Below are 24,534 nucleotides of genomic sequence, written 5' to 3'. Positions count from 1 at the left end.
CCCAGACTTGTGAAATGTTTTTGCTTCCACCGGCCAAGGCTGATTACATAAGGATGCGCCAAACAATCCGTGCAGGCCACTACACGTCGACAATGGTACATTGCTCTGGGCCGAACGGTACCATGTGCTGCCTCACCTGCCCTCAGTTAGGTGACAAGCTAGGGCTTGCCTCTACCCTGATTTACTCGAAGTTTTTCCCCCAAACTGAACTCCAGCCGGTGTCACCTGAACAGCCCCAGGGCTGCGCCCTGAGCTGTGCTGCTGGGTCAAGTGTTCTCTGATTTTGCGCCTATCAGGGAGCACTTCTGAGCAGATCTGAGGAGTGAAAAGGGAGGGGTGTGTGTGTGTGTGGGAGGGGGAGTCATGAAGGCATCAGGGAGCCTCCGTGGATCTCATGGATCTCACACCGTTTCTTCAAAGCCCAGTCTCTGAAGATCAGGACTTGCATTAAACACCTGCATCTACTGTTGTCATGGTGCCACCACCTTAGCTGAACCCCACAAGGATCTTTCAGGCCCAGATTGTTCCCTTACCGTGGGGCAGCTCCAGAAGGCCCCTACAGAAACTCTGTGGGGATGGAGGCGAGACACTTCTCAAATGAACCAGAGTCATCTGTACTGTGTTTTTTGTTTTGTTTTGTTTTGCAAAAGGGAGCAGGAGGACAGGTGGGTTTCAGATACTTCCACAGGCCCCCAAGCAAAGAGCAGCAAAGCATTTGTTCCCTGTGACCCTCTTTCTGGAGCTCAGCCATAAGGGATGGAGTTAGTTTGCCTTCTCGGCAGAAGGGTTCAGGGAAAGAAGGCAAAGCAGGCTCTCAAATCACCTTATGGTGGCCTTTTGCCATGATGGGCTAGAATTTTCAAAAGAGTGGCAGGACCACTACAAGTAGGTCGAAGGAGTAGGCACGTTGGCACAAAGGAAATGGTTTATGTGGAATACAATTTGAATTATAAAAACAATATATTACTTATTTGGCCTGTTTTGTCCACAATTCAATTCTCTGTCTTTCCACTCTCTAGAATGAGAGTGAGGAGGTGAGAGCAACAAGGAGAGGGTGAGGACCCCAAAGGAAGAACCAATTGCAGGAGCACCCACTCCCCACCTCGCCCCCAAGGCTCTGGCCCTGATGCCACCCAGTTCCTAGACTGCACCGTTGGTTGACCCTTCCTTGGAGTGAGGTCAGCCCCGTCCACACAAGTATTTCATCTTTTTGTACTGTCACCGTTACTACATGTAGGGTAAGCCTGTTATAGTGAGAACAACTGGGGACATCTTTTCCAAAGGAGCCAAAGTGTGTGTTGGATGTGGTTTTGAAATGCGAGCTGAGGGAGGCACCCGTGGCCCAAGGTGCACCCCAAGGCCAGTTCTGCCGGCTCTCTGGGGATGGCCCCTGGAAGGCTGGGTTACTTCCGGGGTGGGGGTGAGATGGCTATAAAACCCTCAGGAAACGAGCACCTGCTCCTCATTCCCCCTAAACACTTGAAAAATATACCATAGAACTATAAATTTTAATTTTAGGAAGACACCAGTATTGTGTGGAATCAATGTGTTACATAAATAAGGGCTTGAGCCTAACACGGTGGGAGAGAGGGCTGTGGGGCCGGAGACCTCACCTCCTCCCACTTAGGGCCACCTCTCCCACTCACTTCCTCTGCCACCATCGCTTCCGGAAGCCTGGTGGACCACAGACAAACTAGTCCCGAGCCAGCTACTTCTTAACCATTGGAGTGAGGAAAATACTACCTCCCTGGAGGGCAGCTGGCAGGATTTTAATGTGTCTGCAGAGCCTGGCATGTTCCCTGGCTTGGGGGGGAGCAAAGCAAGTCTTAAAGCAGGTGGGGGGGGGGGGTTGTTGCATGAACCAGAACTTGAAACCCTCTCGGTGTGCTCCTGCAGCTCAGTGGACGGCACCAGCAGCACGTGGGCCCGCAGCCCGGGCTGGCAGGTGTTCCTGTCCCAGGTTCTCCTCTGGCCTGCTGAGGGTTCATTTAGCACTAATAAACACACTTGGTGTCGGGGAGCTTTCCCTCCATTCCCATATGTGCTCTGGATTTTCAAGTTTATTTGGCCTCCTCGGAATGGAGAGTTAAATGAAAATATTTTTCAGCGTTGGTTCCTTTTGGAGGGTGAATGACTGATAATATAAGGCCCATTCCATCTACTGTCCACAGTGCTTCCCTTTGGACACCAGCTTTTCATAAGCAAGAAAGAGATATTTTATAAAAGGACAGGGAAAGTTTGTAAAAATTGTAGTCCCTAAAATATGTAGAAATTTCCACATAAGTTCTTGATTAAAGTGAAAGAAAGTCAGGCCTGGTTTTGCTTAGCTTGCAGCTGAGTTCGTGGCAGCAGGGAATGGGGATACTAGGCCCTGGGAGGGAGGGAGTGCTGCAGGGGGTTTGCGTGTGCACATTCTGCAGGATGATTTTGTGAGCTGTTAAGCATATGGGTTAATGTAGTTGTACCTCTATTCAGTGTGATGATAGGATATAATGAGGCCTTTGAGGTTTGTTAATCCAAACAATTTATAAATATGCCAGTGTGTATTAGAGACTGGCTTGTATTCTCTACGCTAGGGTGAGCAGTTTGAATTTTAAGAATGATTTGTTTACTTATTCTTACAGCTGTCAGTAAGGGTACCCCAATGCTGTTGCATTAGCTGAGCACCCCCTAGTGGCTGCTCCTGGAACAGCGGGGGGATTCTAATATTAGAGCCCGGCTGCTGAGGTGTGGTCCACCGGCCAGCAGCTGCAGCATCACCTGGAGCCTGTTAGAAATGCAGAGTCTTGGGCTTCACCTAAGGCGACTGAATTAGAATCTGTTTTTTATCACGTCCCCTGGTGATGTGTGTGCATCTGAAAGTTTGAGAAGCACAGCATTAGAAACAGCTGGCAGCTGACATTTGGGGACGCCCAGGATGCCCACATTCGCATCATATCACTGTTTGGCATCACACAATGGCTAGTAGGGCATCGCCACATGTGTACCAAATGGAAACTCGCCGGGGCACTTTTCCTAACAGCATGGAATTCTCCAAAAGGCGGGTCTGCCTTGGACTTGGCACAGGGGTCTTAATTACTGATAAATGAAAATAAAAAGGCACATACACTACACACTTAGTGCCAATGCTGTGCTAGTTAAGCACTTTATTTCTTTCACCCCCTCGACCTCTCTGTGAGGGAGGTATCTTATTAGTCACGTAAGTAGGGGTGAGGCAGTAGAAGCACAGGGTGTTAAATGACTTGCTTGGGGCTGGTTGCTTGAAGGGTAGAGCCAGGCCTGGACACCCGTGGGTGCAGCTGCAGAGGCGACACCTGCCCACCAAGCCACACTGCCAACAGCTCTGAGCGCTGGGCTCCAGGCACTGGGAAGCACACTTCATAGATGTTTGACACACGGTGTCATCAGATGCTCACAACCATCTTATAAGGCATGTGTCATCCCCATTTTACAGATGAGGAAACCGAGGTACAAAAAAGCTAAGTACCTTCCTGTGGGTGGACACCAGCTGCCGCGTCCTGGTTTCCTTTCTATTGCACCATGCCCCCTTCCCCGCCATCCCCTGTGACTGCCATTACACAGACCCCTTTAGAAGGCAGTCCTCGGGCTCGAGTCTCGGGGTGCGGTTACAGGAAAAAAAAAATCCAGAAGGCTTTGGTTGCTCACGTGGATCTTGCTCTTTGATTTAACTGAAAAATAACTGAAGGGCTTTTTCTCTAGCTGTAATCTAATGCTGATTTGCGACAAGACGACAAATGACTGGATTTGGAAGTGGCGAAAGGGTGGATAAGGCTGTGCTTGTTCACCACAGCCTGAAGCAAACCTGAAGGAAGGCTTCACGTTTCCAGATGGGTGATTCACAGGTAGGAAGGGAGGAACCGGGAGGCCTCCATTTCAAAGCTCCTGAATATCCTCGGAGTGTCCCTGGGCGTGTGGGCAGAGGCCGTAACGGGGGTCAGGGGCCATCCCGAGAGGCCAGGCTGGGCCTGGCATGCTGCCATGCTCTGTAGCAGGTGTGGCTTAGGGAAGAGTTGTATGTACACTCTTTTAGTGCTTTCCAAAGTATTTTGCACACCTGTGTCAGCCCTATTGAATACTGAGCAGATGCTATTTCTTAATTTTACAGTAGAGAAAACAGAAACCAAGAGCGGCCACATGACTCACACGGTAGTCTACAATTCCTAAGTACCAAGCCCAGAGCCAAATTCCATGCTGATCCCTCTCAAAGGCAGAAACCTCTGATCCTTAACTAGATGGCTGTCCTGTTTCTGGCAGTGCCAGAAACAAAAATGATTCCATCCCATTTAAAACACAAATAAGGTTGGTTTTTTGTTTCTCCTGAGGGATATTTGGATGGGCTGCATCACCTCAGCTGGCATGTGTGACACGCTTGCTGCATTCCGGGCGCCATTCTGAGGGCTTGGTGGGTGCTAACTCATTCAATCCTCACAACAGCCTGGGAGGCAGGCATTGCCGAGCGTCCCATTTTGCAGATGAGGAAACCGAGGCCCAGAGAAATTAAGTAACTTGTCTAAGTTCTGGAGGCAGCGAGGTGCCAAAGCCAAGCATGTCACCTACACGGGGGCCTCTCAAAGCTTGGTCCCTGGGCCGCAGCACCAGGGTCACCAGGAACTTGTTAACAGTGTAAATTCCCAGGCCCCACCCCAGACCCTCTGAGTCAGGGCGTGAGCCTAGCAATCAGTGATTTAATCCCCTTCCAGGAGATATTCTGACACAGGCTAGAGTTGGAGAATCACTGCCCTACACTATTCTGCTTCCTAGAACCAGGCAGGGAAGCCAGCTATTTCTTCAAGGATGGAAAAGTTATCCCACTGAACAGTGAGAGACCAGAGTGTGGAATTTGATTAGATGAGATCCGGGAGGAGAACTGAGGCCCACTGCTCTCTGGGCCTTCTCTGCTGAGGGGCTTGCAAACCCCGGGGCCCAGGTGCTAATTGCAGGCTGCATCTGCCAGGCAGGGCCCAGGGCTACTTCTGGTTGAGCATCTTGCCTTTTGGCCTGTCCAGCCACCCCCTGCGGCTGCCCCAGCTCTGACATGTGCTTGTGGATCACACTCTCCCTAGGGTCTCTGGCAAGTCCTCTGATGGGGTTTTTGAAATCCACCATTCATTGACTCCAGGTATTAAGGATGTTGACTTCACTCAGCAATGGCCCAGGTAAATGATAACAAAACAAAGCAAAAACAAGCTTCTTAGTAGACAGATGGCTGGATGGACAGGTAGACAGATAGAATGATATGGCCAATGAGCCCAAGTGTTAAAAGCTGGTGGATCTGGATACTTGGTGGTCTCCTGACTCTTTGCTGGCCTCCTTTAGGCATGTATTCTAAGAATTCACCACTAGGCATGTTACTGGGGGCTGTTTTTCAATTAGGCCATTCAGTGCTGGGGGAGGAAGGGGCACTTGTTTTCAGATTCCAGAGCTCTGGAGATTTTGCTTCTTTCCCATGTATGCTCCTCTGGCTGACCCAGGGCCCTCCTGGCTGGCTGGGCATTTAGCAAACCATCGGGGCACTGAGAAGGAGCCCGTGGTAGAGAGCTGGTGAGAGGCATCCAAACAAAATGCCTCCTGCAGGGAGCAGTTACTTGTTTTCCAGGTTTCATTGGCAAAGGGCCCTTTCCAAAGCAGTGGTGAGCATCGGACATTGTCATATATTAGGATTTCATCACTGAACTATCTGGTGTTGAATTGGTTTGTGTTTCCCAACTGAAGCTAAGGCAGCAGCGGTGGCTGTCTTCACCACAGGTCACCCTGGCAGTTGGCCCCGAGTCCTTGGGCCTCCTCTAATTTGTGAATTAACTAACATATGGCTGGGTAGGGAAGCTCAGCTCACAAGGCACGCAGCTCCATTACTGCCAGGTTCGTTGACTTAAGTGATTTGGAAGGGAAGGCATGGCCCCCCCAGGGAACCCCTGCCCCACCCACAGAATCCCTCTCAGGGGTAGCCGGAGGTGTCTGGGAGCTGCTGCGCCCCCTTCCTGCTCTCCTTCCTTCTCTCCTTCCCAGCCTCTTACGATGCAGGCCCTTATTCTGTTCTCCTCGACAGGATTCTTGAGAGAAAAGGGGGGTGGCTAGTGGTCTTAAGGAGCACAGAGAGGAGGGGCCACCTCCTTTTCTGCCCTTGAATGGGAGTGGAGCTGAGGGCTCAGCAGGTATTCCTGCAGGCCGGGGGTCTGCTCCCCTCAACCAGACCCCAGCTCCCTCCCATCCGTCCTTCGTTAGAATCTCTCCAGACCCCAAAGCCAAGAGACCACACAATCTATTCTCTGAAGTAAATAGATGCCCATTAAATCAAACCAAAATGAAAACAGAAAAGAGGACAGAGTCCAGCACGGGATTATAAACTCGTGTGACTGATTTTTTATGTGTGTTTTATGGGATCTACTTCACTAATTGTGATCATTCCTCATATATTTCCCTTGGCCTCATCTGGTTTAAAAAATCCAACACATGCATGAAAACTTACAACTGTCTAGCACTTTGTGGTACTTTGCAAAATTCCTTTGTATCTGTGATCTCATTGGTTTTTCTAATAATCCCATGAGATGGATAGGTCATATCTCATTACCCCATATTACAGATGAGAAAACTGAGGCTCATGGGGGTTAAGTGGCTTGTTCAAGGTAGCTGGTGGCAGCCCTGGACCTCAGCTTTTGACTCAGAGTTTGTTCAATTGTAGCAACTTCCCTATGTAGACCTGCTGCCTGACTGATTAGGCCTTAGGATCATTTTTATTGATGGAACAGGAGTATAGTTGCCATCACTGTGATTATCTTGTCCCAGTACTAGGATTGGCTTCCTTCTACAATACTTTCTACTGAAAGATACCATGTTCAACAAATACCATTCGGGAGAAAGGACAGAGAGCACTCACATTCCTTGGTGTTGGGAGGGGCCAGCAGGCAGGAGTAGCAGACCATGCCGTAGATGTTCCTGGGTCTATTTTCCAACATGTAGTAGCTACGGGGAGGGAAAGACAAGACAAAACAGAGCACAGGTGAGCCAGGCATCACCACAGGAAAGGGAGCAGGCCCCATTACTGCCCAAGATAGCATCGTGCGCATTTAACAGGCCCCATAATCGAGGCAGCTAGTTAGGCATGAAAAGACATGGTGGGAACAAGGATCCCTGCCAAGCCAGAGGACCGTTTCAACCACAGAGTTTCCATGGGGGTTTTCAGCACGTCTTGCAATGGGATATTCTTTTTCCAATATTGGTCCAGTTTGGGACTTTCGATCTCCCTCCCTTTTTGGTTCATTTCACTGATAGGTTTGTTTAGTGTACATATGTCATCATCATCTTCATCAACATCATCCACCAGAAACATTTGTTTGCCACTGTGTGTAGGCCCTGTCAAGCTCTGGTAGCTCGCTAACCAGGGAAACAGACTCTTTTGGAGGAGGGCCCCTCCCTCAGCAAGGGCCCCTTTGCAGAGCCTAGCGTGTTGGGATTATTGGTAAATGTGTCTGAGTGCCTGGAAAGCTCCGAACTCCCACACCACCTCAACGTCTATTGAATGAAACTGAATGGAGCTGCCTGCAGAGTGTGGCTGCAGTGGACAGAAAGACAACTCCAGTGTCCAGAGAGGCCAAGGCAGGTGGCTTTAAAGTTAGCCTGAAATACAATCAAGTCATAATTGAAATCCATTTTCTTCCTCCTCAGGAATTGCTTGTTCAAACACCTATATAACAGCAAGAGTTAGACTGGGGATTGCATATACTTAAAAAAAAGAAAAAAATTATTCACAGTAAAACCTTTTGCAGTCCTTTACCCTAAAATACTGTTCTATTATGCCTTTCAAGCATCCTGATATCAATATGCCTGGACTTAAAAGGTTGAAGTCCAACCTCTCGGAATGCTCTCCCCACTGAGCTTGGCCTCTGAAGGCCCGAGTTCCCTGCAAGCCATTGCCACCTGCCTGTGACACGGCAGTCCCCGCGGATGGCTCTGTCCTCCCCTCCTGAACTCGCAAAGCTGGCTCCTTTCTATTGGCAGGCTTTGATGCTTACCATGGCGTGTGCCCGTCTTCCATAAACAAACATTCAGCAATGATTGTGGAGGCCATTTATCACATTGTGAGAAGCCGATTCAACCATGTGAGCTGGTGCCAAGGTTTCCCTTTATTATTACAATTCAAGAAATGAAAAATCCCTCTCCACAACTGGATTTTTCCATAGTTGATTTTTAATCTCTTTTATTGTTCGGGCACAACCAAGGCACCCTGCTGATGGCAGTGGTGGCCGCAGGGCAGCCAGCAGCTCGGTGCAGCTGTGCTCGTGGCAGGTGGCGGCAGGGGGGGTGGGCTTTGGAGTCCAGCCTTTATGAGTTTGGACCATTACCAGTAACATTATGATAATAATAACCTGCTCTTCCTCAAAGCCTTTTATCCTCAGATCCCTGTGTATCTTGTAAACATTAATTAACCAATCTCAAAACACCCCTCGGAGAGGCCACAGCAGCTAGTTTTACAATTAAGCCTTCTGGAAACAAAGCCTCCCTGAGTCTTCTGCCACCCTGCAGAGCCATCCCTCGGCCTGTGCAGCAGGAAGCAGCGCTGGGGCAAAGGGTGGCTCTGCTCACCCAACAGGGGCACACTTCTGCGCGTGGCCTGTTGAGGCGAGTCCAGCAGCCAGCTCAGCCAGGGCCAGGCCCCGCTTGCAGCTCTTTAATATTCACATCAAATGTGCCACCTCTGGGAAACACTTCAGACTATGAGTTACTTCTCTTCTCGACTTCCACCTCCATTACATTCTCTCTCCTGCCATGCTGTAATTGGCTGTTCCATGGCCCTTCCCAGACTATGAGACTCTCTAGGGCAAGACCTGTCCAATCTGTATTTTTCTAGTATCGAGTGCTGAGGAAAGAAGGTTCTTGGTACATATTGGTTGGGTAGATTAATGTCATGGAGTTCTTCTCCATAGAGGTTCAAAATGCTTGTCCTGACAGAGGGCCCAGGCATTTTGTGCATCTGTCCTTCCTTTAAAAGCAGAACCACAGTCATGTCCATCTTGAGCAAATGATGTTCTGGTTCACGTTTAACAGCCTGGGTGCTGAGTTGGCCATGTCAGGATGAAGTTCCAAGCCCACACAGGTGGGTGCAGGATGTTTTGGCTTTAGAACTGGGTGCCCACCTGGGCACCTGGCTTCTGACTGGTTCCCAGGGCTATCACATTTCGGGCACTCAACAGAGGCACTGGTCAGGGAGCTGAGCGGGCCCTGGCTGGGCTCTGGGACTGTGTCCGCCTGCTTTTCATCTGCACAAAGGAACCTTTTGCTGGCAAGCAGACTGTATTAATTCAGAGAGGCTGCCTTTTTCTGATTCCACAGGGCCTCTGTCTAGCAGAACACCCGTACCTACCCTCCTACATTGACAGTGTGTTTGGACCAGGCTATGTAATGTATTATATAAACTTGGCAAAGAAACTATATTGAAAGGCTATAAATTTTAAAGATATGTTGGCTCCAGGAGGCTGTTATCTAATTGTACTGCTTAATTCAACGTGAGTGTTAAACACCTGCAGATAAGAAGCTACTGTTTCTTAGCAAGTATGTTGCCCAGAACATTTTTTAATGTTAGGATTTTTATCTTTAGGACCAACCTAAACTCCTCCTGGTGTAATTTACATCGATTCCAATCAACCCGGGCTGGTTGGGAATGGAGAATAATTGTTCTTCTTCTTCTGAGAGATTTTCATTAACCCGAAGTTGGTTGTTCACATAGGGATCTGTGGTCCCAATAGCTTCCATCCCCTCCTAATTCTGTAAAGGTCTGGCTTACTTTTTGATCCATATTTTGACTTTAGTTGTTTTTTTTCCCTATTGTTCACAGGTTGATTAAGGTGTACAGCTAAGAACAAGATTCAGTTTAAATGGGGCCTCCAGAATCTTCTATTTAGGGATTGACTTCCTCCAAGTCAATAGGTAGAGGTTTTCCCCAAAGATTTCCTTTTCTCAAGAGTCCTAAGCTAAATCTGTTGAAAATGTGAGTTATAACTGACCCCACTGCATCATCACATGCTCACTTTCCCCTCTGAAATGTTGGTATGTAGAACCATCCACTGCTGTTCTTAACTCTCCTAACCAATCGCAAAGCCTCTTCTTTGCAGAGGTGGACGTGGCTCAGAACCCAGCCAGCAGAAGCTTCTGCATGGCTAAGACGATGCCTTGGGGGTGGCTATGAACTCTAACCCCTTCTCTCTTCCTCTTCTGGTGTTTTTGTTCCCTGGTCCTCCCACACACACCTTTCTCAACAGGAAAGCCCCATGTACTGCTCATTGTTCGGCGAGGTGTCTTGGCCACATAACTGATTCACAGCAGAGCCTGTAAAGAATAAGGAAAGAGTGCCTGCCAAACCACAGGGAGGAGACAGGGCCAGAGAAACCCGTGGCGTTACACAAATCCAAGGTAGTCTGCACAACCACATGGAATCAGGAAAGAAAACAGCCTTTCACTGAGCTAATAATGCCAACTTGCCAAAATTCCTTGTAAGCCTCCCCTGTGACATAGGATGAGAGATTCATTTTGTTCTCTAGACCTTGGGCATGTAATAGGAAGCAGGAGGCCTTCAGGGTTCCACCCTGATAAAGCACTGAGCAGAAGTTCTTTTGAGCAAAAGGAGACTGGGGAACTGGAGATATGAAGAAGGATGCCTTCTGTTTCAGAGGCCTGGTGGTTGGGAGTGGTTTATTTAAGTGGCATATTGCATCACAGAGTTGAATTGGAAACCGACTCTTCAGACATTTATCACATCTGTAGAGTGATGTGAAGATATAATGAGATGCACGCTGAGATGTGTTTCCCTTCTCAATATCATTCATTCATTTAGTGAGGGCTCTGGGTCTTGCAGTGCCCTGGGTGCTGAAGACAGAGTGTGGCATAAGCAAGCTGCTCCTCTTATGGAGAGGGAAGGGAGTTATTTGGGACTTCAGAGCTGGAAAGGACCCTTTAAAAGCACTTATGCTGGCCTCCCAATTAATTCTACAGCATTTCAGACAGAGATGGCCATCTACTTCTGTTTGAATCCTTCTAGAGTCAGGGAGCTCACCACCATTCCATTGTTGAACTCCTTTAGTGATTAGACACTTTCTGGTAAATGTACTAGGGCCAAGCAAATTATCTTCATGGCCACAGAATTAGCCTTTCTAATGGCCAAGTTGGTGTACAGGATTATTTACTGAATTAGTCCCAGGTCTTGTCCTTTCTGACTCGAATTTCTTTATGGATCTAAATAAAAATGAAACAGGCTACTCAGTGTACATACTCGCTGCACACGTTAGGTCATTTGGAACAAAATCGTGGCTGAATTTCACAGAATTCTGGTGTGATGGGTTCATGGGCCTGAGCACCAGCAGGGATTCTGATCAGCGAGGCTCTATATCCCACCCACCACTCCTCTGTCTCTACAAAGCTGCCCCCCAGGGTGAGCCTATCTGGACCAGTGGCCCCCAACCCCGTAAACACGTAGATGGCTCCCAGGTCCTCATCCTCAGCCTAAATTTCTACCCTGTGCTTCAGATCTGTTAGCTCTCTTGGTCTAGATGCCCCACAGCCACTTCAAATTCCACACAGACAGATTGGAACTCTTCATTGTCCACCCCCCCCCCCTCCTCTGGTGCTCCAGATCTCAGCAAATGACACCACTCTCCACACAGCTGGCTATGCAGACATCCGAGAGTCTGTCACACTCTCCTCTCTCCACCTGCTGCCTGCACTCAGTCTGCAACTGCAGTCAGGAAGATCTTCCAGCCAGCTCTCAAATCCCCCTCCTCCCCTCACCTGTCTTTGCTCTGGTTCTCAGCACCTCCCATGTGGATGCTGCTAAACTCCTTCCTGGTCCCCTGGCCCTAGTCTCTTCTTTAGCCGATCCATTCTCCTCATGGCTGCCAAGAGCACTGTTGTAACACAAGGTCTGATGACCGTCATCAACTTCAAGCTAAAGATTCAAGTCTTCAGCATTTTTTCCCCAAGTGCCCCTTTCTCTCTGGCCCCTGTTTGTCTCTCTAGCTTCCCCACAGCCCCATAAGTGCACCTGTCACTCTGGACATAAGGACCCACCCCTGGTTCAGAACATGTCAGACTGCTCATGTCTTTGAGCTTTGGATTGAGCACGTCTACTTAGAGAGCTCTGTCCGATTTCTTAACCTGCTAACTCCTACTCATCCTTCAAGACTTGTTTCCAGTGACATCTCCTGGAAGTCTTCTTTGACTCCTCCCAGCCATCCATAAACATGAAGTGAGGGGGGCCCTCCTCAATTTCTAGAACACTGTATGTGTGTCTTACCACACTATGCTGTGGTCAATGATTTTTCTCTCCACTGAAAAGAAAAAGGAACCATGTCTTTTTTAAAAAATTATTAGTATTTTTTGCCTCACCCCTGCCAGGTTCTCAGTTCAGGTTTACTCAAATACTGGAGCTGTTAAATATTAGGTTGTGAATGTCAGGTCAGATACTCACACAAGGAGGCTCTCAAAACAAGTTTAGGTTTTGCAGAGAGGGTTTTTTTGCTTTCAAGATGGGCATGGCAAGATGTGCATATTTTGTTTCTTTCTCATTGATCTGTGCCAATAAAAATCAATCAAGATAAAGTAGTAGGAAGCATATGTTATCAGAGAATGATTCTAGCCATGTAATGTCAAGATCTTACTGAATTTCTCTCATTTCAAGCCAAACACAGGGTCTGCAGCAAAGCAGCCCCTCAACCACCGCTTGGATACTTGGGCAGGAATCCACTGATTTGGGTTCTTCCAACACTGATGTTCCTTTTGGTGGAGCCCCAGAACACAGTAATCTCAACAAAATGAACTAAAGGCTACCCAACAACAGAACTTTAATTTTTTAAAATCATATTTCCTAAGAAGATAGTCTAATATTTTGCCTGGTTAGAGCTATCTGCTTTTTTTCATATTTAAAAATGAGATCCTGCTTTATTTATTCATTTGATAAATATGTCTGAGTCATACTCTGTCAGGGACATTCACATGGGGCTGCTCAATAGGTATTTGGATATATGGGTCTATAGCTCAAGAGGTAGGTCTGGGCCAGAAACAGAAACTAAGGAGACTGGGGGCCATCAGCAGAGAGATGTAGTGGAACCCACAGAAATGGATGCTTCTTGGAAACAAACTTGAGTTAAGTTTGTTCGGGGCGGGGGGAAGTGGAGTTTAAAATATCTCCCTAGGTTAAAGAGCTATTCACTTTCAGTCTATTCCTAAATTGGTGGGTCTTGCTGCCTTTTTTGTACTTCTTTCTTCTGATAGGCAAAAGCTCAGTGTTTACTTTTGGATCATATCCATTCCTTATTTCCTTCTGCCTCTTAACTTGTTACGGTAGTCCAAGATGAGAGGATGTGTACACACATGTTGCAAAGTGTAATGGGCTATTCAAAACGCCACCGCCATGGCCACCGCCGCCACCCGGCCCCCACCCTCGGTCCCCAGCGTCATCCCGGCTCTCAGCTTCCCTGGGGAAGCCCTCACACAGCGTCATGTCTTGTGGCCACTAGAGGGCGGCAGCAGCTCCGGCCGTGGCTTAGTATTTCCGGAGTGTCCAGATGGTACTTTCCTGGCCCCAAGCAGGACTTGCTAGTGTGTCCTGCTGGGAAAAGGAAGATTTTATTTTTCCGGCTTTCAGGAAAATTGCGTTTTCGCTTTGCTCTTTTTGAAGATTTTTGATTCATAAAGTACAGAATAGTGGTGGAATTATAGTCACTGTATGACTCAAATATTCCTATCAGAAGCTTTAACCCTCAGTTTTTCCAGAATACTGAAAACATTTAAATAAATCTTTGGTATGGAATTTCAGTTTTTTTTTCTCCAAAGTATTTCCCATGTTATTTCATTTTAAGTATCCAACAAATTGGTTTGATTTGGGTAGTCAGAAGGTATTGTCACTAACATCCACTTTAGAGACAAGGAAGCTAGGCCAGGGGGTTGCCCCTCCCATTAGGGGGACAGGACTCACCGTGGGGGGTAAGCCAGCCTGGGGTCCACACTTCCTGACTCCAGGCGGGCACCTGCCTCTCTGCCAAGTGCCCTTCATGGATCAGGACAAAGGGCTGGAGCCGTGCGACCCGCGGCCTGCAGGTGCTGGGGAGTCTGTGGTCGCGGGATGCCTCACCCATGAGACATTCGGGGCACCCTGAGCTTACCCAGGGAGACAGGGCCCACACTCGGCATCATTCTCCATGTCCCCCGGCATCAGCACAGTGGCTCGGAAGAAGCCTTCACAGTCCTTGTGGCGCCTGCATATCTGGTAGCCTCCTTTGGAAAACTTCTCCGCTGGGCAGGGGACACAGCCATAGTCGTCGTCTTTGGTGCCGTAGCCACAGGCCTGGCAGGGGAAAAGGACAGGGGATGCACCTGACCACCGGGACTTACTTTGCAGTGATTCAGACTGACGGTCCTTGGGCAATGACACACTGGCTGTTTCCAGAAGCTACTCTTGCTGGTCCTTTGCTTCTTGACTTATCCTAGTTGCAAAAATGCCCCCATTTTGCCAGCTCTATCCCGAGCAGCACTCCCTCCCAGAGCTCTCTGGCTCGAGATGCCAGCCCTCTTCTAAGAGTTCCAGCAATGAATTAAACTACCTACTGTAATCACCGGTTAAAGTCATAGACTTAGATGTTGGCATTTAACTTTTCCCAGTTTATCTACAAGAATCGCAAATCTTGAAATCGTGGAAGCTTTTCTTAGTTCTTAACAGAATTTATATGCTCAGCCTTCCCCAAAGGAGAATGGCAATGCAAAACTCAGGAATAAATATATTATTGGAGGACATTTCAGTTCTTCTAATTTGGATGATCTGAAACACATTTGATCAAGGGGGAATAGGAAAGTAATTGTCTTCTAAAGTAATTAAAAGTAATGCCTGAGAAATTGGTTCGCAAACGCTCAACTGTTTCCCTCAAACAGTAGGCACTGTTCCTGTGCTCAGCACTCGATGTCACTGTCTAATTACCCACGAAGGCTAGCTCGTTTTCTCCTGGGCGACCCTACACAGATGGATGTGAACTTAGGAGGCAGTCACTAGTGTGTAGAAAGCATCGCTCTTGGCAGTTGCCCAGGACCCAGGAGGAGCGTGGCCAGCCCTACTGGGGAAAGTTGGGTCCTTACCATGTAGGGCTCCTCCCCGGGTCCACACTGGGGACACTCGTGGCACATCCCCGTGGTCTGGTTGTAGTATTCATTCTCGCCACAGTTTGAGTATTCGGCGTGGGCCGAGTACATCAGAAACACCTGCCACAAACAAGAGTCATTTTTGACCTCCATACTTGTTGGAAACACAAAGTACTTGCTTGGGGTCAGGGCCCAGAGAGCTAAGAGATTATTTTTAGGAAGAAGCAGCCATGTGGTGGTGGAGGGAGCCCCATTCAGTGTTTAGTATTGGAAAGTTGCACAGAGATTGAGTGCTTTTTTGGTGCTAAATCCCCAGCGACTGGTGTTTCAAAAACTGAGCACGAACATCCTCTGCTTTCCACCAGCACTTCCTTCTCCTGCCTCTCCCCACACCTGGAATGACTCCCCCTCAACCCATCCCATCTTCAAGGTCTGTTTCAAATTCCTCTCCATGAAATCTTTCTTTGATTCTCTCAAAGTTAAGGATATGGCTGCTCCCTCCCCCTCCAAGTCTCGAAAGCAGCGTGGCTCCTTCTGATGCCACAGATAAACGTGCTAGCATTTCAGTCATGTGGAAGGCCTGTGAGGGTCTTGTTCAACTGTGTGTCCCCCATGAAGCTTGGTGCTCATCAAATATTCACTGAATTGTGTATATCTCAACACAAATAAGCATTTCCACCCGTGAGTGTAATAAAGAGTGCTGCCATTTAAATACATTTCATTTGAGCCAGGGACTCTGCTCAGTGCTTGGTAGACATTATCCTATTTCATCCTCAAAAGAACCCTGTCAGAGAGGAGCTGTGATCCCCATTCCCATTTTACAGTTGTGGAAACTGAGGCTCAAAATGCCAAGGGCCTGATCCATGCAGCAACATGGGTGAACTTCGAAAACATTATGCTGAGTGAAATCAGCCACACACCAAGGACAAATACTGTATGATTCCTCTTCTAAGACATATCTAGAATTGGCAAATTCGTAGAGACAAAAAGTAGATGAAGAGGGCCAGGGGCTGTTGCAGGGGGCTGGAGGGAGGGGGAATGAGGAGTAAATGCTTAATGGTGTGGAGCTATTTGGGGCGATGAAAAAGTTTTGGAAATGGTTGGTGGTGATGGTTGCCCAACATGTGAATGTAGTTAATGCCACTAAATTGTACACTTAAAAATGGTTAAAATGGCAAATTTTATGTAATATGTATTTTGCCACAAAACTAAAAAAAAAAATTATAAAAGGCTAAGGCACTGGCCCGAGATCCCACAGTGATACAGGGCACAGCATGAACTGGAACCGTGCTGTTAACTCCAGTCCAGACACGGCTGCCAAGGCTCACGCGTCCCGAAAGCTTCACTGGGATCGTGCGTGAGGTCCATGCAGCAGCTGAGTGTTCGGACACACTTACCACCAGGACTGGGAGCCAGTGGGTCCATCTGCAGCCCCTGCTGTGGGTCATCCTTTGCGGGGGCTTCACCTGAAAAGACACACCTCCTCAGCACCAGGACCTGCTCCTCCGGCTGCGCTCCGGGCCCTCCCCTCGCCGCGCCTGGAGCAGCCGCTGCCTTCCAGGAACTGGCTCTGGGCCCAGGGGCCTTGCCCAGCGCCGCCCCTGGCACGGTGGGCACTGCACGGAAGGCCACCGCCCCCAACTGCCCAAATCCCCGGGTCCAGCTGCCTTCAAAGTAAAGGTGGCTAGCTTAGGGGTGGGGCCCACTACTATGTACCTCTCACAAACAGAGCAGGAAACAAATACATCCTAAAAGAAAAGGCAGATCTTAAGCTGAACCGGCTCCCACACACCTTGGGCTGGCTCCATGGCCCTCGCCCAGCAGCACATTCGTTCATGGGAAAGAGCCTTGGAGAAGAAGGTCCTGGAGCGAATTGAAGGGCCTACTGTAAACCCTGGGGTTAATGACTAATTATTTAATGTGCTCAGAGAGCTTTGAAGACACCAGGCCTTACATAAGCTTTAAGCAGCGGGTGTGCTTTAGGCTCCAACCCAATCTGTGAGGTCCATAGCACAAGGGAGGTTCCTGGGTAACAAAAGGACTCCCAGAGCCACCGCCAAGAATAAGATTCTGGTCCACTCCTCTGTCTACTCCCTGTTCTCCCAGTCTACAATAGGAGCCTCTTCCCTCTCTCTGTTAAGAAAGGGCCATCCAACAAAGTAATTAATAGAATGTTATGAGTCCAATCGCTTAATTTTACAGTTGAGACAAATGAAGCCCAGAGAGGTTAAGTGATTTGTCCATGATCACACAGCTAGGTAATGGACAAAGGATGGCTTACAGCCCAGGCCTTCTGATGCTTTTCACCAGTTATTACATTAATGCAATATTTTGAAGGAGGAGGTGTTACCTTTTCACTTTTCCACTTTCAGAATGGGAGACCTGTATTTCCAACTCAAAGCAATTTTATATGGAGGTCTGGCTATTAGCCTGGCTGTACAAAGACACATGGCATGCTAATGTGAGCAGCTAAATCCCCCAACTGCCACACTTGGAGGCACTGTCACCTTGCTTTGATTCTGGAGGTATATTAGTGACAAAAAAAAGGTCCTCTTTTAAAGGCCAGATTCTATAAGGAATCTTCCAGAATCAACTGCTGACTCTGACCAGTAGTGAAAGTGGGCCTTGGGAAATCCACCAAGACTTTTTACACCCTGAATTCTCTTGTCCTCAGTGAACCATGATTGGTCATGAAAACTAATAATTCCAAAAACCATACAAAAAAATACTCTATAGGGAAGCTTGAAGAACAGAGCCACAGTGAATTGGAAATCTTTTTTTTTTTTTTTTTTAAGGAGAAAAGCCCTGAAATTTGTCCTTACAACATCCTAAAGGCAATAGGGAGAAAAGCAGCCAAAAGATTATGTATTGGAAACGACGTTAAGTTGGATAAAGAGGGAGGGCTGGGTAAGTCAGCGGAGCCACAGCCAGAACTGACTTGGAGGGAAGTCAGTTTAGTGGGGCGGGGTCGAGGGAGCTCCTTGAGGTTAGAAACCGGTCTTTTTCTTTTCTAACTCCCCCAGGATTCAGCACCTTGCTCAGTGAAGTTTCCGAAGAGAGAATGTAGATTTGGGAAAAGCCCTCAGCACATAAATATGTAGTGAGATGTGTGAGAGAGTGAATGTTTGAAGAGCTTCGCATCTCAAATGCTTCCAGCTTCTTGGCCTCCCCAGTGCTCGCAGGTCTGGTTTCTGCTGGGAGGCCCCCTGTGCTGCCTACTGATTCTGCAGAACAGGAGGCATCCATGCTTTCCGTGAGAGAGGTTAGATAAAACCCAGGAGAGCCTTAGATCATAAGCTTACTTATAATCGAAACAACAAAACAAAAATCAAACCAAATATCCAATGAGCCATCAGTTCAGTGGAAGCCACAGAGAGGCTCTTTCTGTCCCGGATGAGGGAACATGTCCACTGGACACTGTTGCGTGAAAAAGGGCACGAATCATACATGAGAGTGGTTCCACGTTTGTATTCTTAGAAGCTTCTAAACTTGTAAACAGTATAGAAATGGGGCTGCAGTGATACTGGCCAGATTTCCTCAATGATTTTTGGTCAGGGAGTGAAGAAGGGTGGGAGGTGCCCAAGGATGATGGGAGGATTATGGGAAACATCCACTTTTCTTGTAGACAGTTCCATATTGTCTGAAGGGTTTAGAACAAGTACGTATTAGCTCCGTAAGCAGGGAAAAAGAAAATCAAGACATTTTCACTTTGGGAACAAACCTCTCTCTGATGGTTGTAGGACAGGCTGGGTGGGGAGTCCAGAGGCTGAAGAAGGACACCTCAGGGGGCCGATCCCAGGAGGAAAGAGAGCACATTTAAAGATACTGAGCATCTCAGGGAGGGCTCTGGGGGCCTGATCTCTCCCCAGGCTGGCCCTGTTTGGCCCATTGATCCTGGAGGCACCTTCTACTCTGCGAATGACATTAGGCTGTCTTCGTCTTCGAGAGAGGGTTAAGTTTGTCTGAATCTCTTGGAGAGATACAAAAGCTGTCTTTTTCTACTTTCTAGCACATTGCCTTGCAATTCAATGCCAAATTAACTTAGCCCCAAAGTTTACCTTTGAAAAACACTCAGTAGAATACGGCAAGATTAAAGCACCCAGCCACCCCAGCGGTGAACTCGCTGGGTGTTTTCCTTCTAGCAATGGAGCAAGCCAGGGCAGGCAGCGAGGGGAGGCAGAGGGGTGCCCGATCTGCAGTCTCCCTGGATTGGGGAGGGTCAAGTGAAAGAGAAGGTGTCCTAGGAACCCGCCCTTTGGGCGCCACGGTCCCCCGGCTTTGCTACAAGATGGCGGGGTTTGCAGAGATGGGTTTCCATTGAGTCTGCATTCAGGGCCAGAGGTTCTCCCAGGGAGAGCCTGCAGTGTTGGAGGTCTTCCAAGGAAAATATTAATGGTTTCTAAGTTAATTGTCTTCTAATTATAGCTGAGCCTTGGAGGACTTCCCTGTAAGTACTGAGAAGGGCTGGGCTTGTCTTGCCTTAGTGTCAACCAGGGGCGTTTATTGAAAGGCTCATTAAAAATGTTCCCAGGTAGGCCCCAGGAGACAGGAAAAACAAACAAATGCACAAAGCCAAACAAAAAGGCTGTGGCTTTGGATTTATTTTTATGATTATTACTATTACTATTGTTACCCACGCTCCATGAAGGTAAGTGGGGTCAGGGAAGGAAGAAGAGAGTAGCAGCCTGGTTTGGAGTCCATTTCCCAAACCTGACCTGCCTTAACAAAATGCAGCTCTGGGCTCAGAAGTGAGCCCAGAAGACTGAGCCAGCCGACCTGCAGCCTCAGGAGGAGGCCGCCCGAGCCCCTCAGGAGCTGGCAGGGGCAGGACTTGTTCCAGGTCATGACCTCCTGTTTGTTTTTATGTTGGGGATTTGCTAAGAGTCAACCCAAATCCCCTCTTCAGTGCAGCCCTCATCCCACCTCACTGCTAGAGGTGCAATTCCTAAGTTGCTGAGTGGCATTTGCTCTCCAGCCTGGTGGCACATTCTGAATCCTGAACCCCCATAATTATGACAGTGGTGGGAAAATGGGGGAGGCACCTAAAAGTCGCTTCCATCACCTGACAGAGAGGGTTGCTGCTTAATTTGTGGTGTTGCCCCTGTTGCAAACGATCTAGTCCAGAGGTCTGCATGTGGAACCCAGCTCACCGTCTGTTTTTGTAAATAAAGTTTTATTGGAACACAGTCAGGAGAATTTAGTTGCTTATCACCCATTGCCCCTGTGTTAGTTTGGATATATTATGTCCTGCCAAAAGCCATAGTCTTTCTCTGATGCAATCTTGTGGAGGCAGATGTATTAATGTTGATTAGATTGGAATCCTTTGATTGAGTGTTTCCATGGAAATGTGAAACACTCTGAAGGGTTTAGAACAAGTACTAATATGTAATATGTGAGTGAAACGTTTGATTGGATAATTTCTATGGAGGTGTTACTCCACCCATTCAGGGTGGGTGTTAATTGGATCATTGGAGTTGTATAAAGGAGTTCACAGACAGAAGACCTCAGAGCAGCTGAGAGTGACATTTTGAAGAGCAGCTGCAGCTAAGAGAGGGCTAAACGCCTCAAGAGCAACATTTTGGAGAACGCCATTTTGAAACACAACCTGGGAGCAAGTGGACGCCAGTCACATGCCTTCCCAGCTAATAGAGGTTTTCCGGACGCCAGTGGCCTTTCTCCAGTGAAGGTGCCCTATGGTTGATGCCTTACCTTGGACATTTCATGCCGTTAAGAGTATAACTTTTGTAACCAAATAATCCCACTTTATGAAAGCCAGTCCATTTCTGGTGTTTTGCAAAATGGCAGCATTAGCAAACTGAAACAGATTTTCGTACCATAGACCCCTTTATAAAAGCCAGTCCATTTCTGGTGTTTTGCAAAAGGGCAGCATTAGCAAACAGGAATAGCTCCGTTCATGATACAACAGCAGAGTTGAGTAGTTGCAACGAAGACTTACGCTATGGCCCTTTACAGAAAAAGTTTGCCAACCCTGGCTCCAGTTTACTGCTTCTCCTCCCCCCCACCCACTCTCCACTTCTCTGCTTTTTGGCCTTTTCTTCCTCAACACTATTTCCACCCAGAATAGCAACACAGCAGGAATACCTACTTGTAACTACTAGACTCTGACCACTTCTTGGGCCCTGATCTTGTTGAATCCCTATTCTTATACCTATTTTATAGACAAGGAAACTGAGGCACCAAGAGGCTAAATAACTTGCCCAAGATTTGACCCAGCCCTTGCTCTTAATTCCTGCACTTTTTTTTGTTTCTATTTAGTTAGCTCTGAATCAACGATCACAGGGCCAATAGGCCGGAATTGTAGGCCACATTTGGAAAGACTTATGTGGTTGGACTTACTGATGTGTTTTGTTTCTGTGCCTTCCCAGGACCCCAGCAGTGTGTCACTGGCCAGTGGTCTGCACCTGCCTGAGGGGCTTGGAAGGGTGGGAGGAGGGAGGCCGAGTGTCCCCAAACTTGGCCTCTCCTTCTGGCATCACCATCTCAGCCCCAGCCTTGTCTTCTGGTACCTACCTTTTAGGCATGGCAACCACCATCCCTTTATGGCAAGTCATTAAACAACATCCAACAGTCTGACCCCTCAAACCTGGGCTCAGGGAGAAAGCACTCCTAAGAGGCCTCCAGGAAGTATCCATGGCCCACACTCTGGGAGGTGGGGGGCAGCTGTAGGGCATTGGGACTTGGCTCTTCACAGTCCTTTGGGGAGAGCTGTTGGAGCCCTGCAGAGGTGCCTGAACTGAACAGGGTCCCCAAACCGTCCCTTTCTTCTCCTCCCACTGCCCTCTCTAACTCTAGAACTGAGGAAGAAAAACAAGACACAGTTTCCTCCAAAACCTAGGAACCACACCACCTCCTAACGCACAAAGCTTTTCTTATAAGCTATAGAAATTGAAAGTCAATCAGGATAAAAAATTCAAAACAGACTTAGGCCCCAAAGTTGTAGCTGGACATCCGTCAGGAAATCTCCTCTCTCTGAGGCCTCAAGTCAACCAACAAGCATCTGTTAAAGTCTAGGCAGCATGATGCCTGCACAAAGCAAGATTTGCTGCAGCTCGTACAGTTGCTGCCTGCAGGAGGCTTGTGGTTTGGCACTTGGAGGCCCTCAGAGTCCCATACAGCCTGAGAGCACCTGGCACTGTGTCACCATCTGAGTCTGAACGTGGAATCGGCTTTGGATGGGAGCTGCAGCGACTACACATGACAGGGTGTGCTAGCCTGCCTCTTTGGACTCTTTCAGTGCACACCCTGTGGTGACACACTTCCTGAGGTCTCGGGCCATGGTTACTCATCTCTTTATCTTCACTTTGTTGACTGTACCTGGTAGGTGCCCATTGCATCTTCACCCTCACTAATATTTCCTGAGTGCTTAATATCTCCCAGGCATTACTCTAAGCATCTTAGCGTATATTAACTCATTTAATCTTCACTCCAGCCAAGTGAGGTAGGGACTTCTATAACTCCGCTTTACCCAGGCAAAAACCAAGGCACCGAGGAGCCAAGTACTGGCCCACGGTTCCACAGACAGTGGGGCAGAGCCAAGATTCAAACCCACACAATTTGGCCCCAGAGCCTGCCCTCTTCACACTGCCACCCTGTCTGTTGAATGAGTATGCCTAGGGTTTAGAGAGACAGCATTTTATTCAAAGAGAATGAAAAGAACTTTGGGATGTGTGGGTCCTTCGGAGCTGGTGTCAGGAGGTTTCCAAAGGCCTTCTCACCCTGCCCTGGCACTCCCGCCTGGCCTTTGAGAGGCAGCACGGCATTCTCCATCCAAGAAAACAGGATTTTGAGCCCCTGCCCCTTTTCCAGCTGATTGAGTGCTATCAGGAATCAAGAAGACCTGAGTTGACGAGGGCTCTGTCAGCTTGAAAACACTACGAAGACATAAGGTGCCACTGCTCTCAGGAAAATACAAGTCAAGGCCATTGCCATGTGGCAGCAACTCAGCTTGTGCTCTGTCAGTGGAGAGTGGGCTAGAAATAATATCTTCCATTTTTAGAAAGTTTGACAGTTTTGAAAGTACTTTCACTTACATTGATTCCCAGGAGTATGAAACGGAATTAGGATCTCTACATTCTGGGAGGTCACGGGCTCTGGATGGTGATGTGGCTTGTTCAAGATTAGGACCTGGCAGCTCGAGGCGTGACGCCCTACCTTGTGGCCCCAGCCCAGTGCCCCTCTGACTGTGGCCTTAAGCTGCCTGCCCCTGCTTTGCCGAAGGCTTTCTCTGAGGTTGGTTGTGATATTTCTAACCCTTGGATAAGACCACATGAATAGCTGAACAATCTTGCACACATATGTGTGAGAATTATGAGCAATAGCCCTTGCCTTGGGCTGTATCCAGCTCACAGGCCTTTGCACAGGACACCGGGTGGGGGTGGGAGGGAGGGGCGGGGGGGGGGAGCAGAGGATGCAGCCTCCTGTCCCTTAAGCACTGGCCAAAAGTAGACTTGACCTTTTTTTGAGTCTGAAGTTGGCCTGTATATTCAGACCAGGTTGAAATAAAGGCAAAACCAGAAGACAATAAACCACAAAGAATGGTATCCATTGAGTCTTGCCCCTCAAAGGTGGCTTCTGGACCAGCAGCCTCAGCATCACCTGGGAGTCTGTTAGAAATGCAAAGTCTCAGGAGACACCCCAGATCTGCTGCATCAGAAGCTGCATTTGAACAAGATCTGAAGGTGATCTGTGTGCACATTAATGTGAGACAGGCTGCTCCAGACAACTTCCCAGGAATATTTTGCTTTGTATGGGCTTGGGGCCTTGTTTAATTCCACCTGGGAACCTCATTAGAAAGCCTTCCGTCCTTAAATCCTGGTCCTTTCCCAAGGAACAAATGCCTTCTTCAGTATAACCTCATTTAGTGCTCTGCACTAGATGCTGAGTACTTTCATTTTGTTTGTTCATTCATTCATTCATTCATTCATTCATCAATCATTTATGCACCAAGTATTTGTGGAGCTGCTACTGTGTAGCAGTCTTACAGGCCCTGGAGATAGCACAAGTAGCTCTTTAGTCTGGCAGGGCAGACAGATATTGGACACACAATTATACAAAAGTTTAGGCCCAGTTCCTGCATCTTCAAGGCCCAGTCCCTCCGGCCCAGTTTTCTGCCTGAGAAGCCTGTCCCCTTAGAATGACCTTTGCCAGTTGAGCTCAGAGGTGCAGCTGTACCTCGTCTACCGCTCTCCCCAGGTCTGCCTCCAGAGTCCAGGTTTCGCACACCAATAGCGACTCGTCTCCTCACAAGAGGAAGGGGGCTGTCCTCCTTACCAGTTATGCCACAGAAAGTCACCTTTGATTATGACTGACTCGTATGGTAGAAAGCTGCGCCACCAGTGGATTCCAAATATTTCACCCTGTGAGACATCCCTCGACTCC

The 24,534-nt window shown here is 48.2% G+C and overlaps 1 protein-coding gene across 2 annotated transcripts in view; it reads right to left on the bottom strand.

Moving 5' to 3' along the window:
* The window catches only part of EDAR (ectodysplasin A receptor), a 105,337-nt gene that overhangs the window by 29,404 nt on the left and 51,399 nt on the right, over positions 1-24,534 (bottom strand). For both annotated transcript variants that reach the window (XM_037806806.1, XM_037806807.1), the window contains exons 2-5: positions 16,533-16,601; positions 15,133-15,255; positions 14,169-14,350; positions 6,896-6,981 (exon numbers count right to left, since the gene is read on the bottom strand). In XM_037806806.1, the coding sequence (XP_037662734.1) occupies positions 6,896-6,981; positions 14,169-14,350; positions 15,133-15,255; positions 16,533-16,583 (442 nt within the window). In that variant the 5' untranslated portion in view covers positions 16,584-16,601. The remainder of the gene's footprint in view (positions 1-6,895; positions 6,982-14,168; positions 14,351-15,132; positions 15,256-16,532; positions 16,602-24,534) is intronic.

Source organism: Choloepus didactylus, chromosome 17, assembly GCF_015220235.1.
Source record: "Choloepus didactylus isolate mChoDid1 chromosome 17, mChoDid1.pri, whole genome shotgun sequence".
Classification (NCBI taxonomy): domain Eukaryota; kingdom Metazoa; phylum Chordata; class Mammalia; order Pilosa; family Megalonychidae; genus Choloepus; species Choloepus didactylus.
This window is presented reverse-complemented; position numbering and strand designations above follow the sequence as displayed.